The sequence below is a fragment of the Hyperoodon ampullatus genome (genome assembly GCF_949752795.1).
Source record: "Hyperoodon ampullatus genome assembly, chromosome: 1".
Lineage (NCBI taxonomy): Eukaryota > Metazoa > Chordata > Mammalia > Artiodactyla > Ziphiidae > Hyperoodon > Hyperoodon ampullatus.
Genome location: NC_136914.1, coordinates 26,298,354 through 26,318,632, shown reverse-complemented (window position 1 = coordinate 26,318,632; position 20,279 = coordinate 26,298,354). Strand labels below are relative to the sequence as shown.

The window sequence follows — 20,279 nt, the reverse complement described above, 5'->3', positions numbered from 1 at the left end:
TGAATTTAAAACCAAATATCTTATTTTAGTCTTTTCAACTACATTAAAATTTGTTCTAAGATTTCTTAAACAAAAGAGAAAAATATAGCATGAACATTATGGTGAAGGATTCCAATAAGCTTAGTCTGGCCACAGCACAGAATATTCTATTGAAAAGAATTAAAGTGGGCAAATAAACCCAAAGAAGCCTTAACCCTCCCCAATTCCCTGTAACAGACCAATAAAAATCAAATAAGTACCTCAAATAGAAAGGTGACATAGGTCTTTCATCTTCCTGTGAACTGAAAAGAAAATAAAACTTGAATTAATATAATTCCTGTTAATATCATAACATCTCAAGTTTACTAAAACTCTGTTCCACCTATCACAATTTTTCTTTTGACACATTAGAGCTAATCTCACAATGGAGTAGGGTTAGTAAAATATACCCTACCTTGGACCTAGCCAAGGTCAATTACTTCTTCAAGGGAGACCATCAAGAGAGGTTTCTTTCAAGATTAGCCAAAGGCAAAAGTAATTCACATCACCCTTTGAAGAGGAAGTTTTTTACTACCCTATTCTACAAGCCCAATCCAAGTATTCATATATTACACATAAACCCTTAAAATGATTACATACTCAATTATCTCAATAAAGCTAATTACAACTCATTAACATGATGATGAAAGTAAGACGCAGCCAACAAAATACTCCTGTTAAGTGTGTGCTGCCCTAGCAATGAAATGGTAGGGCATCAGTAAACAACACTCATGCTCTTTGTCTTCTATAGTTACGCACAGTATCAATGAGGGTGAATAACATGAAAGGACACAAATGAAACTATAAAAACGAGTTTAAGGGACTTCCCTGGTAGCGCAGTGCTTAAGAATCCGCCTGCCAATGCAGGGGACATGGGATCGATACCCGGTCCAGGAAGATCCCACATGCCGCGAAGCAACGAAGCCTGTGCGCCACAACTACTGAGCCTGCGCTTTAGAGCCCCTGAGCCACAGCTACTGAGCCCACATGCCGCAACTACTGAAGCCTGTGCTCCACAACAAGAGAAACTACCGCAACGAGAAGCCCACACACCAAAATGAAGAGTAGCCCCCGCTTGCCACAACTAGAGAAAGCTTGTGCGCAGCAATGAAGACGCAACGCAGCCAAAAAAAAATAGTTTAAGTTCCTCAAACAGCACTGAAGCAATATGAAGCTTAATATAAAAATATTTAATTAAAAATATAAAATATATACCATAGTAAAATATTTTTCCTTTCTTCTACATGTTTTTTTCTTCTGATAAATGACCTCGAATCAATGAATGAGTCTCTTCCCTTCAGGGTCTACTGGAGTGGTCCTTAAAATTTTTGATTACACACTCATATAAAAATTTGCTTTTAAGCAGCTACTCACCTTAATATATGACTAAGTATCTATTTATGTTAATTATGTGCATCATTAAACAGATAAAAGTAGAAATGTGAAGTATCAGAAAAATTAAGAAGCGCTAATATTTTCTTCTTGTACCCCTGTGGTATACCACAAGCATCATTGATGAAAAGAGAAAAATTTGCTTCAGTTGGTAATATTATGCTGGCAATTACCAAAAATCTTATTACAAGTTATAGTGTGTACACACACACACACACACACACACACACACACACACACACACACACACACACACACACACACACACACACACACACACCCCGTCCTGGAAGTTGAAAAGGTCTTAACATTTTAGTTGCAAGATGGCACATAAAATATGGCATACTATTTCTCACTCTCTCATGATTTTGGTTTCCAATGTCAATATCGCTTAACTATTCTAGTGTTTATCTTGCCAAAGATTTTGTTTGTAACTGATTGTGCCAATTCTTCCTAAGTGAAAGGTAAGTGATAGATCAGCTTTATTCTTGACTCTAATGTTAATGGGCTGAAGGCAAAGCTTGACAAGTTACAGGCACTAACACCTGGGAAATGTCCAGGTGTCTTGGGAAGAAACCACCTAGAGTAGCGCTATTACAGTAGTGACTATTTTAAGCCAGACTGATACAAGGGGCTTACACATTTGACTTCAAAATAGTCCTTGAAAACACTGAACAAATTATAAACATGTTAGAATTGGGTTTGTTTCCTAATCAAGCGTTCAGTGTCAAAAAGTACTAAGTGTGACCAACACTGTGCAAAAAAGGCTGCAACAAAAAACCTAGAATGATTTTACTATTATGGGAACATTGCCTCCATGTGAAACCCAGCGGGGCCTATGGGGCTCCCAGGCACAGAGGCCTTTTTGTTCCCCATTTCTTGTAGGCAAGGCTCCAGCCTCCATGACCTTCCCTGAGTTCCAAAGGGCAGATTCCAACAGTTGCAAATCAAGGGAGGGGCAGCCAGGAAACCACCTGAGGCGACATTGAAGGGCCCAGAGAAACTCATCAGGATTAGCAGACTGACCACCTGAGACCCTGCACACACCCTAATCCTGTCAGCAACCCCACCCTTTTGAAACTCTGCAGAAGAAAGAAGAATGCAGGACGGTTACTGCCTTGATCCTAATTGCATACCCCTGGACCACAAGCCCTGACTATAAGACCTCTCCCTATTCCCCAGGGAGGGGGGCACAGTTCTTGAGGTGCTAGCCTGCTGTGTTCCCCTCTTTGCCTGGCAAAGAATAAACCCACCCTTTCTTTCTCCTCCAAAACGGTCTCTGTATCTCGTTTCGGCATCGTTGTACGGGGAGCCAAGATTTTGGCCACACAAGTGTTATAAAGTGAGCACTGTACTAAATACTTTTTTGCCCAGAACAGATCCTTAACTCTGACATGTAACAAATTATCATGAAAATCAACGAGGGTACTTTAGTGAACATTCAATGAGCAATATGGTTGGTTTTCTTAGAATTCAGGAGTGCTTTGGGAGATGATTTAATGGTACAGAGTTCTGAACACAGCTGTTCATGTGCTTTGGCTAACACTTTTTGTGTGTGCCTGAGAACTTCCTTGTAGCCAACAGAGGCAATCAAAATCAATCTTTTCTTTCTTTGCACCTTCTCTCCCTCAGACACTTATTCATCAGCCAGGTTCTATCAGGTGCTTGACATTAATTATCTCATGTAAATCCTCACAAAAACCCTCCCTGATACTTGCCCCTCCCTTGAGAACAGCAGGCTCAGAGCGGGCACCCAACTTAGCCAGGTCACACAGCTAGTGATGTGCAGACAACAAACACACTTTTGTTGTTTACTGCCTTGCCTTCAATTTTAACTTATCAAAATATTATGGAGTGAATGTCCTCATTCTGGCACAAGATCTTGTGGACTTTATAATTTATAAGCTCCATGTCATGCTTCTGATTATAGCAACTCTATACCGACCTTAGTCAAAGTCCATTCACAATGCATTATGCCTGATAGTGCGTACAAGGTGATTAATTTATTAACACTGTATTGGCACTATGTCAAGAATGTCTCCATAGAAACACAAGTTTTTAATCATGAGCAACTATTTTTCAGGCTGCATTTGTATAAGGTAAATTTGTCAATGAAAGACAAAATCAGAAATTCTTAATTTGGATATGTCCCTGAATTCTGAGCAGTTATAAGTGTTCCAAAAAAGAAAATGTAAGCACTGTTATTTAAATGAAACGAAACAGACTCAGTAGTAGATTTGCTTAGTCAGTAGCAGCAATCCATGCCCAGTACCCAAGAAGAACAATATAATTTGAAAAGAAAATGAGGATAAATAATTAATTTTGACAATTAGCCGATTTCTTTTTTCCCTTTCATAAAAGTACCCTTGCCTGGGGTTTAGTAATGTAATTGACAACAGTATAAATTATGAAACAACTAAAGCATTGATTTCAAATTGATTAAGTCAATTAATTCTAAAAATCAATTTTATGCATTGACTTTAAAGGCAATTTGAAGGAAAAATGGCCAAGGACAATTCTTCCAAATAGAACAGAGAAAATAAACTTTTCCATAAAATTTACACACTGGAATGCAAAACATTTGAAAATATCACCATTTCTACCTCTGTGCAGAATGAATATTGGACTATTATTACATGTCCCCAAACACCTATTTATAGAGATATTTATGCCTGTTCCTAGCTTTACATCAATCTCAGACATGTCCAATGATATTAACCGAGTTGTAATTTTTTTCCTAAATTTTAAATTGAGAATTAATTCAGATTTACTTTCAATTTTTTAAAATAAGCACATGTACTGTGAATGAAAAGGGGAGTGTGTGTCATGAAATGAAGCCAATGACAAACTGTAACAACCTGGAATTCATTCAGTTTCCTCCTTGGTTACTAGTATAAACCCAATGTTTTAATTATTTCCTGTTTGCTGACTCAGAATAATAGCCAAGTTTAAGCAGCTAATTAGTTTGCCTTTTTTTTTTTTGAATTTAAATACATTGAGAGATTTGGGCAATCACCTCATGTATGTCAGGTCACTGGGTGCTTAATGTCCTCAGACATGGGGTGTTATAGTCTCTCAAAACAGCTACCTGTGGGAATAACATTTATCAAGTAGACCTGTAGAAGCTACAACTGAGAAGGGCAATAACAGACAGGAGGGTTTTAGTGGGGGCCCAACTTATCTTTTTTTTTAACTTAATTTTTATTTTATGTTGGCATTTAATTGATTTACAATGTTGTGTTAGCTTCAGGCCTACGGCAAAGTAATTCAGTTACACATATACATATATTCATTCTTTTTCAGATTCTCTTCCCACATAGGTTGTTACAGAATACTGAGTATCGTTCCCTGTGCTGTACTAACTTACCTTTTTATGTGGTTCAACATTGGTTGAACACAAAGGCACATGAATGGATGACACCTAGACTTACAATCTCTTCCTGAGCTGCACTCATTTCTAAACTGAAGCCACAGAATGCAATCCCTATCAATTTAATTACACAGCAAGCTAACCGAAATTGTGAAAAGCATGGCGTTTTCTGTGTCTAAGAAAAGCCAAATACTGTTGGGAGAATTCCCAGACTGAGGTATTCAGAACGGACACTCAGTTACTGGATCAAACCACCATTCCATTCAATTCCCTTTTGAACTGTCCTGATAAATGTTCCAATTAGTCCAACTTTCTAATTGGTTAATGTGGCTGGCTACCCCCAAATTAACATAATCTGCATATTGAGCTACATACTTTAACTACATTTTCAAGTGATCTGAGCTAGGAGAAATAGTTTGTAAGTGTTCCCTGGGTACTGAAAAGTACAGCAAAATAGGTAAAGGCTAAGGATTAGGTTCCATTCATTGAAAAAACTAGAAAAACCGTCTACTGGGGCTTAAAAACAAACAAACAACAACAACAACAAAAAACCACAAACAGCCAAGGGGAGAGAGAAAGGGAGGGCCAAGTGAAAGGACAAAATTTAAAGTATTAAGTAAACATTTTCTCTGGAATTCAGGTTTTTCCCTCACGTTGCAACAGAATGTACTAAGTGGAAGAATTTTCACAGATGAATTTTCTTGGAGGACAATGAGGTGAGTGGAATTAGCACATTTTCTTTCCTTCCTTCCTCTGCAAAATATAAAGTGCCATACTGGAGCCTTTTGATTTATCCACAGTCTCAGGCATTAACATTCATAACCCTCCATTTATAGCATTTATAACCCTCCATTTGGGGTGTGATGTAGCAGCTGGCATTCTGCCGTTCAGATTTTTGGTTCAGCTCCATTCAGGAACACGGTAGAAAACAATCTCCCTGTTCCTTTTGGAAAACAAATCAGTTTTGGAAAGCAGATCGGTTCGTAGCTAAGGGTTTGCCCCTGTAATTTCAAGGGGCATTTTTGTAGATGTACGTATACTTCTTTACTATAAACCCAAGCAACTTTGTTTCCAGTTTTATTATTTGTATGTTGTAACTAAGAATGCAACACCTAGCTGCCAGTAGAAATAAAAACAAACCATTGAAGTTCAAGAGCAAATATGTTTTCCTGACCAAAGGGTAAATGCAAAGAGCTGAACTGTTCATGTTCACAGGACTAGAAATTTTAGCTAACACGAAGAGGTATTACACTTCGGAAGCAAAACCAATCAGAAGACTTCCAAACATTTACAGCTTTCCGCCCAATGAGACAGGAAAATATTTCCACCATTTTCTTGATTGCTTAGTAGAAATTTGAAATATATTGTTAGGGGATGAATTGTGTCCCTGCAAAAAGACATGCTGAAGCCCTAACCCCCAGAAACTCAGGATGTGATCTTATTTGCAAATACAGTCTTTATAGAGGTGACCAAGTTAAAGTGAAGTTACTGTAGTGGGCCCTAATTCAATATGACCAGCGCCCTTATCAACAGGATATGTGCACACAGGGAGCACACGTCGTGAAGATTGGAATTGTGTTGCCACAAGCCAAGAACTCCAGGAAGCGAGGAGACAGGCAGGGGACAACTCATTCCCCAGGTTCTTTAGAGGGAGCACAGCCCTAGTCAACATGTAAATTTGGGACTTCTGGCCTCCAGAACTGTGAGACAAGAAATTGCTGGTTTTCTGGGCTACCCTGTTTGTGGTACTTCGTCACAGCTGTGCTAGGAAACTAATATATCTACTAAAAAAATGTTTCCTTCCCAAATCCGGAATTAAGAACCTGACGAAAGTGTCTCCATCTTATGTAAAGGTTGTGCTCTGGAAATTCATCTGTAGGGATGCTAAGACTAGAATTTCCCACACTGACATGAGGATCCGATCTCCAGGCCTGTACTAACCTCTCGTTCAAATAAACTATCCTCAGTAAGCAGTCCAGAGTCAGTGTTTTGAAAAACTTTGGCCACGATCCAGTTAGAAACACATTTTACATCATGATAGTACACAGACACATAAAAGGGACACATTTCATAAAATTATTCTTACTTTGGATATTTTCTATTTTGTTATACTTCGCTTTATATAAAACACTGGTCACAACCTGCTCAATTGGTTTTATGACCACCAATAGGTCATGACCCACAGGTGAAAGACGCTATGCTAAAAACACATCTCCCTTGCTTGATGTGTAATTAATACTCAGTGAATGTTGCTGAATTAAGATCTATGTTCTCATAGGACAGAGAACAAACACTTTTCTTCTCTGTCCCACTGCCAGAATCAGCTCTGGGCCAAAGAAGTACAGATTCTGTAGAGCCTGGATGGCACAGAAAATCAGGGAGGAAGCGGGTCCAGATATGCCCAGCAATGGGCGTGAGAATGTCGTTCTAGATGACCGTGGTGGAGCTGACAGAGGATTTCCAGGTCTCTCCCTCTCTCTCTCTCTTTTTTTTTGAATTTTATTTCATTTTATTTATTTATATATTTTTTGAATTTTGAATTTTATTTATTTTTTATACAGCAGGTTCTTATTAGTCATCCATTTTATACACATCAGTGTATACATGTCAATCCCAATCTCCCAATTCATCCCACCACCACCCCCATCCCTGCTTTCCCCCCTTGGTGTCCATACTTTTGTTCTGTACATCTGTGTCTCTATCCAAGTCTCTTTTAAATATTCTTTTCCTGCTTATATCACAGGATGGTGTCAAGGAGACTCAGGGACCCCTGGTTTTTTTTGTTTTTTGTTTTTTTTGATTCCTCCTTACTTTGTGACCACAGCATTCTTTATCACCTATATTTTGGTCTCTTCAAGTCAAAGAACTATTATACTTTGAGGGAACTGGGGAGCATCTCATTCTAATTCAATCCCTCTACCCAGCTAGTTCTACCCATGGATGCCCTTCTGATGACCACCTCTCAATCTCTAGGGAGTTGGAGGGGGGTGGTGAGGGTGTGTGCTTGTCAGGGAAGGGGATTAAAGTTTTTAAGCAGCGAGGGGTGGGATTGCTTCACCTACCTCTTTTGCATCTTTCCCTACAGTGAGAAGGTCAACAGGAAACTATGACTACCTGTGGACTGGCTGACACAGCCAAGAGCCTCACATTCCACTTTACAGGGGATCCTGGCTGGAGATGTGTTTAGAAGTCACAGGACAGAATCCTCATGCCTGTTACAATATTTAAGTTGTATTAATAGGCCAACTGCTCTCCTTAAAAAGAAAAGTTTATCCCTTACCTCCGCACGTGGTCAATCACCAGACTGTGTTGATTTCATCTCAGAAAGAGACAAGTCTTCTGAATCTGATCTTTCCTTTCCATTTGCACTGCCGTAGTCTTTCAGAGGGGCAGTACTCTTTTTCCCTGCCATCCAGAGCAGTTTACCCTTAATACTCCCACCAGATTTATCCCCCTAACCTAAAAGCCTCCCTGCTTCCCCTCTGTCTTTGGGGTAAGATCCAGATGTCTGAACCTGGCGCACAAGAGTCCTCCCAACCTCAGGGCAGTGAGCCTCTGCCGACCTCTCACTGTACTTTCATAACTCTGTCTGTACGTGCTGTTCCCTCTATCTTAAATGCTTCCGCCACCTCTCTCTGCCTGGTAAATACTTCATCTCTCAGCTCAAATGTCATCTAATCTGGGATGCCATCTCCATCACCCTGGAAAGGGGAGCGGCTTCTCCCTCCAGGCTCCCGGACACTGCTCACGGCCATAAGCCAGTGCTTAGCACACGACGCCGCAATTCCTGAGTTCGGATGCTTGCCTCACCTCCTGGCTTTGTCTTTATCTTTGTCCCACCAGCACCTAGCAAGGTGCATTCCGGGGGCTCAGTCAGTGGCTGTGGAATAAAATCAGCATCATCAAGACCATGCTGAGTGCTGACACTACCGTGTGATGACCTATTTTTAAAACATACACTGTTTATAATTCATAAAATTAATTTTGCTAGCTGGAAGCATTCTCAGAGAGTTGTGTGTTGATTAGTTTAAGTTATCTTCTTCCCTGCGATTCCAAACTTAATGGAAGTGCAACTGTGCCATGGGTTTTCTCCCACCCTTATTTAGAAAAGAAAATTAATTTTCTCCCACTGCACAGAGGGGAAGCTCTGCCATTGTGCCAGTGATATAAACCCTGTACTTTCTGTCGGGTACAGTGAGCCCAGCAAAGGATTCGTCCAGGCAAGGCAATGTTTGAATATGGCCTTGCCACATACTCTATCTGTTTGTTCTGGCTTGAGAGCAGGAAAAGAAAATTTTTTTACTTCATTGCAAACCCAAAGGTTTGGGTGGAGCTTAAAGAAATTTTTGGTTTAGTCACAAAACTATTTTCAATGCAGCTGGACGCTCTGATTTGTTTTTGAGATTCTTGTTCAGCAAACTGATGTTTATCATTATTATAGACATAGCAATATCGCCTTAGGGAGGCAGTAGTTTAGAATGTAAAAACACAGTAACTTTCTTTTTGAGGGGGTTGATATTAGTGGATAAGAGAATACTTTTAGAACATTAGCAAATCAGTTAAAATGCTTTCTAATCTTTAGATACTGAAACAAAAGCAAAAGAATAGGGGGATACGTGCAGAAGGGAAGAAGGAAACGGGAAATTGTTTTTTTTTTTACTAACTTCTTTCAATTATTACCTTTATTATAACATTCTTAATGGCAGGTATATAATTTCCCCAGTCGTTAACTTTGAATGCGGATTTCTTGAGGCAGACAAAACTGTGCAGAAAGCAATGCAAATTCGCCTGTCACCTTCCAGCCAGTGAACTCTCCCCCTGCCACAGGAGGGCCCGGCGCAGAAAGATGAGTCAAGGACTTGTATCTACACTGCCATGATTTTACACTGGTTTGCAGGAGGACGAGTGACCGGCGAGTGTACGAAGGTTGATGTCCACCCAGGCTTGAGCTCTGTGAGCTTCCAAAGCCACGGGCCAGTACTCATTCGGCCTTTTTTGAGTGTCTACTACTTATCAGAGCCTATGAGAGGGGCTGGAGATACACGGGCTATTAAGATATGGGCTCAACCTTCCCAGAATTTATAGGCCAGCCGAGAAACAGAAACTTGACATTTGACCATTTTCATAAAAAAAGGGATCCAGAGCTACCACGTACCGAGAACTCTCCCTAATAAACCAGGCTTTGGGCTGAGAGCTTCACGTATGTGATCTCACTCAATCCTTAGTGACATCTTTGGAGGAAGGTATTACTCACCAGATTTTTCAGAGAAGAAAAGTAAGTTTTAGAAAGGTTAAGCAACTGGTGGAAGGTCACGGAGCCAGGCGGGGCTGAGATTCACATCCTGAATCTCGGGTCTGTGGAAGCCAGAGCTCCAGACCTTGAAGTCAGAAGCTCGGTGCAGACCCGCAGGTTGGGGAAGCTTAGGGGACGTAAGTGACACGGGGAGTGAATTGTGCGGGTCACACTGGAAAAAGATAATGGACAGGAGAAAAGTTCTCCAACAAAGGCAGATGATGTGTGAAGGCATCAGGAAGCACTGCAGGGGTGTGCCAGGCGAGAGCACTAGAGGAACTGAGAAAGACACAGACAGACAGACACACACACGCACACACGCACACAGAGGCAGGCACTTGAGTTTTCACCAAGTCAAGGAGTTGAAAATGAAGGAGAGTCCCTTACAAAAACACACCATAGTTTATCAATGGGCTCCTCTGGCTGGCTTTTGGTTCCTAATTTTAGTTTCAGGGGCTATTTTAACCGAGGCAGCGAAGTTACATTTCTTCCCATCGTCATTTTGCTGGCAGCAAAAATACTGAGGTATCATCTTAAGCTTCTCCTGAACCCTACTTAACTTTTTCTAGTGTTTTGGTTCCAGTCAATGTGATCTGAGAAAAGCAGTTCAGTTCTTCATTTTTATTTCTATGAAGTTCAAGTGTTCTGATTTTTATTCTTATATTTGATGAGAAGATACCATGCTTTCCTGACGCCAAACCTTAAAAGGTTTTCATAGAATGTATCCTGTGTCCCTTCCCTCTCCCCTTACCCAGTATTTTTATTTCTTTTACTGGGGTCACTTACTTTAAAAAATCAACTTCTAGGGCTTCCTACTATTTCTTTTTACTACCCTCGTCCCCACTATTTCCCATCAATATATCTTTCTTATGCAAGAAATAAAATCAGTTTCCACATCTGGCTTCTTGATGATCTGTTATAATGTAGTATGTAGAAAAGGCAAGTCTATAGAGACAGAAAGTAGATTAGTGGTTGCCTAGAGCTGGGATAGGGGCTTGAGGGCAGCTTTGGTCAGTTTGGGCTGCTATAACAAGATACCACAGGTTGGGTGGCTTCAACAACAGAAATATTTACTTCTCACAGTTCCAAAGATTGGAAGTCTGAGATCAGGGTGCCAGCGTGGCAGGTTCTGGTGAGAGCTCTCCCTGGCTTGCAGACTTCCACCCTCTTGCTGTACCTCCATGGATGGGGGTGGGTGGGGAGACTGTGCTCTGGTCCCTTCATCTCCTTGTAAGGGCACCAATCCTATCTTGGGAGCTCCACCTCCATGGCCTCATCCAAACCTACTTACCTCCCAAAGGTCCCACCTCCAAATACCATCACACTGGGGATTAAAGCTTCAGCATATGAATTTTGAGGGGCACAAACATTCAGCCCACAGTAGGGATTGAGAGCTAAAGAGCACAGGGTTTCTTTTTGGGTGACAAAAATATTCTAAAATTGACTGTTAGTGATGGTTGCATAACCTTGTGAATATACTAACAACTATTGAATTTTATACTTTAAGTAGGTGAAGTGCACGGTATGTAAATTATGTCAATAAAGCTATTACTAAAAAAGTTATTTCTGGTTCTTGTTAAGGGAAGAATAAATAGCGCTTTAAAAAGGTTTCATATAGTACGAACTGTTTTTTGGCAGTTCATTCTATCATCACATAAATATATAAGTATTACAGGAAAAACGGGGTAAAAAGTTTTGAGAGTTTCAAGAAATTTGATTCTATGGTATTTGCAGTGGTACTTCCCACAAATCATGCTTTAGGTCACTTTCTACTATTCATCCAATACAATGCAATGGTAGAGCATCACCTTAAGTGTAAAGCACTCTTGCTTCAAGGAATTGAAAGATAATGCAAGTGTAAGAGTAACAAAATCAAAAGAAAAGCAATATGCTACTACTCTTTACATGTGACTAGTTATCATTTACAAAGAACTATAATATTCTTTAACTACAAAATTTCTCCTCTAAGTAAGTGTGGTAGGTATGATCATCCCATTTTATAGGTGAGGAAAATGACCTGCCCAAATTCACATGGCTAATTAGCTGTCAGTGTCTGGATACGTTTCTTGACGGCAAGTTTACTCTCTTTCCATTGCTTTCCCCACTGTTCAGGGCTGACTCTCTAACGCCTCTCCTTTTTTCAGTGGCTTAGACAGGGCGATCTCTGTACAATTTAAGAATATCCTCACCTTACTTCGTACTATCTTCTTTATCTGGAGTAATTAGCAAATATTTAAACTCCAGAGGTACCGCAACCATCACATGAGAGTAGAGCCTACAGAGGTCTGTCTCGTTCTCAGAGATTCTTGTTACGGCCAAATACAGACCACGCTGGTGATGAAGTCTAAGTGCAGACAGTCAACCCCAGAAGGGTTAACCCAGACTTGAGGCGAGGCAGCTTTTAACTCCCTTGTAGACTGTGTTTGTGGAGCGGGGGAGGGCGGGGAGTGTAGGGAGTGCTATCAAAGTGCCAACGAGTTGGGAATAACACGGGTTTAAGGGATAAATTAACTGAAGGAGTCACCACGACAAGCAGTAGGGGGCTCTCTAACACCACCCAGGAGACTCACACGCAGGACCATCACTGCCTGGGTTGTTCCCTGGTTAAATCCCACATCATCCCCACGTTCCCAGTGTTTACTTGTTTGCTAAAGGACATTCTAAAGACCAGTGCTCAGAAAGACCAGATGAATTCTGCTGATAAGAAGATTCAGTGCAATGTTCCCATGCTGGATCACTGATACATGTTAACTAATCCTGTTGCTATAAACCTTCTTAAAGAGCCATTGCGATTTAGAAGTATGGTGTGTTTCCCCACCGCAAAATGAATATTCAGTAATGTATGTTGAATATCATAATTTGCTAGGTAAAGTAACGAAAAAGAGAGTTACACGGACATTGTTCATCTCAGTTTCCCATTTGGATAAATAAACCAAGGCAAAAAAGGGATGCTAAACACGTGAAAACAGATGTCAATGCATTAAAACCAAAGGAATCTAGATTAATCACGAGTGCTCTTAACGTCATCCTCCATCATTTAGTCTTTGTGGGTATAAGGTGAGTTAGTGACTATTTGAAAGTTATGCTAGCAAATCAAAATTCTGCTGTGAAGTTGAGAGTTTTGTCATAGACATAAGAGTGAGTGAAGACTATTTCTTAGCCTACTGAAGTCTTTCTATACATAAAATGGAGATCCTTACCTACAGATCCATAATCTCTAAGGAAAAAAAAAAAACCAATGGAATATGAATCATGCAAAGAGTCTGAGGTCTAAGTAAAGCCTAGAGTCTGATAAAACATACCATCTCTTTAGTGACAGAAGGTAAATTTAATACCTGAGAAAAAAAACTTTTATTTCAATTCTTGATATAGTTTCTCTACTTAATTATGATATTATTTTATTTCTTTGGAATAACTTTTTCAGTTGGCAAGAATACCCATATAATGCTATACGGTGCAAATATTTTAGTATTTCTAAAAATACTTGGGATAAGTTAACCATCTCAAAAGACATATAAGATCCGTTATTAATTTAAGCCATTTGAAGTGAACTTTAAGAACTGAGTCCTTCACTCTATAGAGGGTCACATTTTCAACAGTCAGCCTCTGCAGTTTTTCTACAGATCATGAGTTTCTGCAGAGTTACTCCCACCTTGGAAAGTCTGCAGATTACATTAAGTTGTAAACAGATAGCAAAATACATTAAAGCGAACGCAGGTATTTATTTCATTCTTAGCCTTTGACCTCATCTGTTAGTCTCATCTTAGTTACAGATAAGCAATAACAGATTTATCTTCTACATACTTTCACAACATGCTAAGAAAGGCTAAAAAGTCACTCATGGGAATTATAAGCTAAGTAGACACTGAGATGCAAACGTGCCATCTAATAAGATCATATGCTTATATGAAGTTACATAGGGTAATATTATCCACACAGGTGCATCTCTATTATTATGCTAATTATACCCTCCATGACTGGATTCACCACAGTAATGTAATTGTAACTGTCTGGTAATGTGTCTGCATCCTCACTAGCATGTGACCCCTCTGAAGCAGAGTTGTGTCTTAATTTACTGGCAGTACAGAGTAGTGTTTGGTCATAAAGAAAATATTAAAAAACACTGTAAGTATGTTTTGTTCTAATAGGTAACACCGACCATCTAGTAAATGAAAGCATCAATTATGACAAAGACACCTCACATAAGGTCCTGATATTAAATATGTTACTTGGGGATGTTGAGTAGTATAGTGTTAGCATCTTACATCTGAACACCTGCTGTCAATGGCTTTATACAAGCTATACTCATTAACCAGAGTTCAGATCAGTGTTTCTCTGTGTGGACCATTTGTACCAGATTTGCTTTCAGGAAGCTTGTTAAAATGTTGATACTTTCCCTGTCACACCCAGATTCAGTTTCAGTAAGTCTAGGGAAGGAAGGCAGCAGGAAGAAGCTGATTTTTTAAAATAAGGTCCCTAGGTAATTCTCAGGCACCTAAAGAATGAGAGGCACTGGCCTCTCTGCTCAATACAAACATGAGTGAACATGAGTTTCTCTAACTGATATTTAAAGCTATTCTTTCCCTCATCCTCTTTTCATTCATTTTCTAGCCCCTCGGTGCTCTTAAAGAGAAGGGAGCAAAGCATTCATCCCATCAGCCGGCATGTGCGCCACGAGGCTCTGCAACTTCCCTGTTCCGGGTGGGATAACAGCGCGGGCAGTTGGCAACAGTCATCTTTACTAGAGGGTCACAGAAATCCTTAGCCCAAAATGTTGAATTGGGCTTGGAAAGAAGCCATCAGACATAGGTACAGGAAAGTGATCTGCATTAGCATTTAAATTCACAAGAGATCCATAACGAAGTGAACACCACAAACCTACCGGTTCCTTGCCTTCACGAGGTACATAATCACAGGCAGACACAGGCTGGAAGTGAGGATCGCAGGGTAATCAATCAAATTAAACTCTCAGAAACAGGGAGACGGTGAATGCACTGATCAGCAGTCTTGAATGCAAATTCAAATTATTCCTCTTACGTAGGTTTATTAGTAAGGACTAACAGTGCAAAATAATTTTGGAGGAAATTACGCTGCTTCTATTTTAGCTTTCATCAAGTTAACTCTCTAAACGATATTTTAGCTGAATAAAGATCTGTTTGCTTCTTAACAGTGATTATATCACGGAGCAGCTTATTACAGAGTTCAGTAATAGCCAATATGCTTATCTAGAAAGAACTTGCTTAAGACACTTAAGAACTGACACCATTATAAGAAAAAACAAGGTCCCAACTTTAAAGTTGGAAACCAAATCAAGACTCCGAAAAGTGTACATTAGTTTTTAGTCTCTTGCAAGTTTCAAACATGTGGACATTTCCACTGAATTAATATAGACAAATTTCAGATCTATCCATAAATCACTCTGTGCTCCCTTGGGTTGGGTTATCAATTTTAGAAAAGGAATTCTAGGGACACCCCCATCAAGTTCCCATTACAGTGCACTTGTCCTTACAGTGAAAGGAAAACAACTACACCGTTTTATCTCACAGGGTCCATCTGCAGGAACCATTTTCCAAACGAACACTCAATTTTTGTATACCTTATTTTCATGTTAAAACATGAACATCCAGTAAAATATTGGTGGCATGGTTTCTAAAAATAAAATTCATTTTTTTGTCTGGGTTTTTTTCAATCTCATAGATAGACCACATTCACCATTTGACTTTTAAAATCACTTCCACTAACAGTTTCCTTAAAGGAAGCATTTACATGGAATCAAATGCCACTGCATGTAGAGCAGGTGCAGCTGAAATAGGATAATATGATTGGCAAAAGTAATTCTAAAAATCCTAAAACACGATCTTGGGCAACTCAGACTTCCTTCAAGCCTCAGTTTTCCTGCTGTGAAACTGGAGGGCTGGACTCCATCACCGCGGAGGTGACTTCCAGCTTCAACATTCCGGGACACCTTACTCACGTATTAGTTCACCAGCAGTGTTCTTTTTAACAAGCCCTTTGTTTAAATTTACCTTTTTCTGCATTGGTATAATAACTCTTCCACCTCACCCTCCACAATCCATATTACAATCATTAATGAACAGAACAGAGCCTTGCGCTTAATCATTCTTACAGAGCAGTTTTTTTGTTTAAAGATGTCATCTGTGTAATAAACCTATCTGGAATTATTCATGGGGAAATAATAACCTTAACGTTTATGTCCATGTATTATTAAGTACTTATTGATAGAAAATCCTTGCCTAGATCTGAACTCCAGCAGAGAGGGCTCCTAAGATGCATTTTTAAAAGGTCTTTCGCCTGTCGACATCCTTCAAAATGAGCTTAGAGCTCACCGCGGCTTCACAACATTGCTAAGAAGCTGACTCAGTTTTATTTTAAACCTGCTCGATATATTCTTCACTTTCTGTTTTTCTTCAGATGTCAAAGCTGTTTTCTTATATTTACTTTCATTCAAGGAAGGCAATAACTGAACAGACTCATCAAGTGAAGAAGATGACATGCTGGGCATAAGTGTCCGCAAAAGAAGCGATCAAATAGCTACATTTCTCTGGTGGAAGCACATTGCGCCCAAGGAACTCTACACAGTTTGCAGCGTACTACTGAAAGATGCCAAGGATTGGCAAAGTTACACGGTTTTGAAACATTCAGAAAATACAGAAGAGAAGAACAAAACCAAATAGAAAAGCATACTACCTTTGCAGGGGCATGATTTCACAAGCCATCCTTGTCTGGAAATTTGCAAGGGACCCTCACAACTGTCTCTTCCGCGCCCAGCAGGGCGTCTGTACGGGGGGCCAGGGTGCAGTGGCTGAGCTGGGCTGGGGGCGTGAGGCTGCAGCTCACCGCTGGAGAAGCAACTTGCTCTGCAGTCAGCCAGCGTCCTGCTGTTCTCAGCCTCCAAACTTCTCCGAGCGGAGCTACAGTGCTATTCGATCGCTGCCTCTCCACATTTCCACCGCAGTCCACTCTGACCTTTGTTCCAGGGAAGCAGCTGAACCAGCCAGCCAATCAGAGGACCAGCTGCTGCAGGGCTTAAAGGCGCTGCTGCTTTTGCTGCTGCTGCGGCTCCTCGGCGGGCTTGCCTAATTCTGGTAACTCGAAACTCTCCTCTGAGCCCTTCCACAGACGGGCTTGTCCGTCTGGGGAAAGCAACCAATAACTGCAGCCAAGAGCAAAGGGTCCCTTAACTTCTCAACGTTACAGAGACTGCCAACAAGGAAATCCATTTGTCAAGGAAGGACACTGCCTCCAAAACGAAACGTTTCTGTGACAGAAGGCATGAGCTACGTTCAGTCTCCTTTCTTCCTTAAAAAAAAAAAAAAAAAACCAAACCACTAGCATTGGAAGGCGTGACACTTTTCTAGAAGGCACACAGGCATTCTTCTAGACTCCTGCCCTACCCATATTTATTTCCTGCTGATGTCTGTTTACATTGCGGTGGTTACTAGTCACTGGTGACATCTCCCAAGGCACATAGCTCTCATTTCTGGGGAGAATACACGTCCTAAGACTGCCCACTGTCTCAAGGGATCAAAACGGCTATTCCCACGGAAGTATTTCAACTGATTATTTCTGTTTATCCTTGTAAAATCGAATGTGTTTATTTAAAGAGTCATTTTCCTCTAAGAACACCACCAGCATTTTTTTGGTTGGTTGGTTATTTATTTATCGATCTTTTTTTTTTTTTTTTTTTTTTTTTACAGGTAACACCAAATCAATTTCTCATAAGATCTGCTGAATGCCTGTTAATTATCCAGCTCTCCCTTAGTTTCCCCTTCAGTGTGGAATACTAAAGTGTTATTTTAGGAACATAATGGTTCATTCATAGGTTTCAAACATTGCAACAACAATAGTAAAAATATATCTTAATAAGATTTCTTTCATATCATAGGATGTGCCGAAGAGTTACAACAAAGCCCAGAGCACAGCTTTTAGTAGAAGAAAGGGCAGAAAGTTAGAGTCCATGCCGTTCAGAAACAGAGGGGGCTGGTACCACCAAAAAAGTATCCTTCTCCCCTGTATTTTTTCCCAGATTTCTTACAGATCACGCATAATTCTGAACTTAGAAAACGAAGTCTTTTGTAAGCGTCTGCTCTCCTTTGCTATACCTGCTAATAAAAATATTTCACTGTCTGACTAAATCCTCTATCATATTTATGAACATGGATTAGTCATCCTGAAACTTATATTCAGACATTATGATAGAATATCAGTAACTAAAATCAGCCTTTTAAAATAATGGAAGTTAAGTCCAGAACTTACTTTAATTGAAGCTGTCAATATATTCTTTGTTTTGATTCTAGATTTAGAAATACGAATTGGATTTTCCAGTAACAGTAACTTAATTCTATATATTTGCTTAAGTTTTTTATCTTTCAAAAATGCAACTTTACAACTTGCTTAACTTGTTGAGTTAGGAAATCACTATTATATATCATAATATCTATTTGATTGAGGAGTAAACTTGGTACTAGAAAATTAAGTAATTTGTTCAAATTCACATGGGAAGTTAGTGGCAGAACAGAGACTGGATTCAGAATTTCTCAGGTCTGCTTCAGAACTCTGCTATATAGCATAGTGCTTACTCTGTTCTACATGAGTTTTAAAAATATTTCACAAGTATTTTTAGAAATAGTTAAAATTCAAATGACAGAAATAATATTTTGTCTTTTCTAATTTTATGAACACATCAATACTACATGGCTAAAACAGACATATGAGTTCAACAATACAGGACCCAGCATTTCAGAAATATGTTAAACCAAACTATAATTTACATTCAATACATACTAGTGGTAAAATACTGATGAACAGGGGCTTTCAAATTTAAAATCTGATTCCACGTACATTTCCTGATAATTTAAGTCTTGCTATCAACATCCCTCTAACATGCCATATTACTAGTTAGATGTCAGTGGTCATTTCTGAAAATCGCCTAACACTAGAACTCAGTAATTAGCTGCCTCTTCAAGTCTCTATTATTTATTTATGACAATTCCTCCTTTTTCCGGTTTTTGGTCGATTTGGGGGGCATGACTTGATGATCATTTTTGAATTTGTACCTGGACCGCAGCTCCTCCTCTCAACTACACCCCCTGCCAGAGTCCTCGATCACTGGAATAGCTTTATTACTCTACGTCCCACATCCTCACGTCAGTTCTTCACCGTCAGCCAGCAGAGCACCGCTCCCTGAACCCTGCTGGCTCCAGCTTCTCAGACTCTGATACCCTGCCTGCATTTCCTCCGCACAAGCCCCCGGGGATGTGCATCCCTCATAATCGCCCTGCCCCTGCCTCCCCCATTCCTCCTCCTCAGCTACTCAGCTCCGACCGTCCATGTCTGCAGTGGACAACCTGCACCCAGACCAACTAACGTGCAGCTTTAAAAAAGGCGCGTTCCTGGCTTTCCTCAGCATTTAGTTACTTCTAAAAACAGGCTCACTAACATCCCTGCTTCTTCACCCTGTATGCGTCCTGCCAGCTGCATGCCCTACTGCCAGGCTGCTAAAACACTGCAAAAGGAAGTCACAGAACCCTGGCAACAGGGTAGATTAAAATTTCCTGTTGTTTAACTTTGGCCTGAACCTCAGTACTCTGGGGCAAACTTTGTAGTTGTCTTTGACTGATTTTTGACTACTTTCCCACAGAAACTATTGCTGACCTTCTCCAATGGCACAAATCGGAATCTCTCTCTCGGTCACTAATTACCTTGCCTCCTAAATTTACTAAGAAAAGTCAAGATCATCAGATATGAGTGAGTGCCTTCGATCATCTTTGCATTAGGGGTTGAAGTACCACCACCGCCCCCCGGCCCCCTCCAAACACACACACACACCTTGCCTCCTTCTTTTTGACTTCTTCCTAGCCTAGGGGAACATGTCCCCACTCATAGGACGCAAATTTCTTATCCATGTATTGGATCTCGTCATTTTATCTTTCCTCAGGAAGAAGTCTCATCTCTCCTCCATCTTAAATCTGCCCCCTTCCAACAGGCACCCGGATAAGTGTCCCCCAGCCTTGAAAGCTTTTCCTCGGCAGTCCTACCCTCTGGTGACGCAGCGCCATTTCCCTCTCCTTCCCCCTGACAGGCTCCCCAAAGCCCACCTCTGCTGCTCCCACTGCTTCAGAAAAGACTCCTCCGCCCCATGCCCATGGACTTCAGACTCCACCACGTTTCTGAAACTGCTTTTAA

General features: G+C 40.4%; 1 protein-coding gene across 1 annotated transcript in view; it reads right to left on the bottom strand.

The window, feature by feature from the left end:
* FAM13A (family with sequence similarity 13 member A) overlaps nt 1–20,279 on the bottom strand; it is a gene marked incomplete at both ends in the record, with an annotated part of 327,001 nt that overhangs the window by 79,499 nt on the left and 227,223 nt on the right. The window contains 1 exon segment of the mRNA XM_079717737.1: nt 240–281. Within this exon segment, the coding sequence (XP_079573863.1) occupies nt 240–281 (42 nt within the window).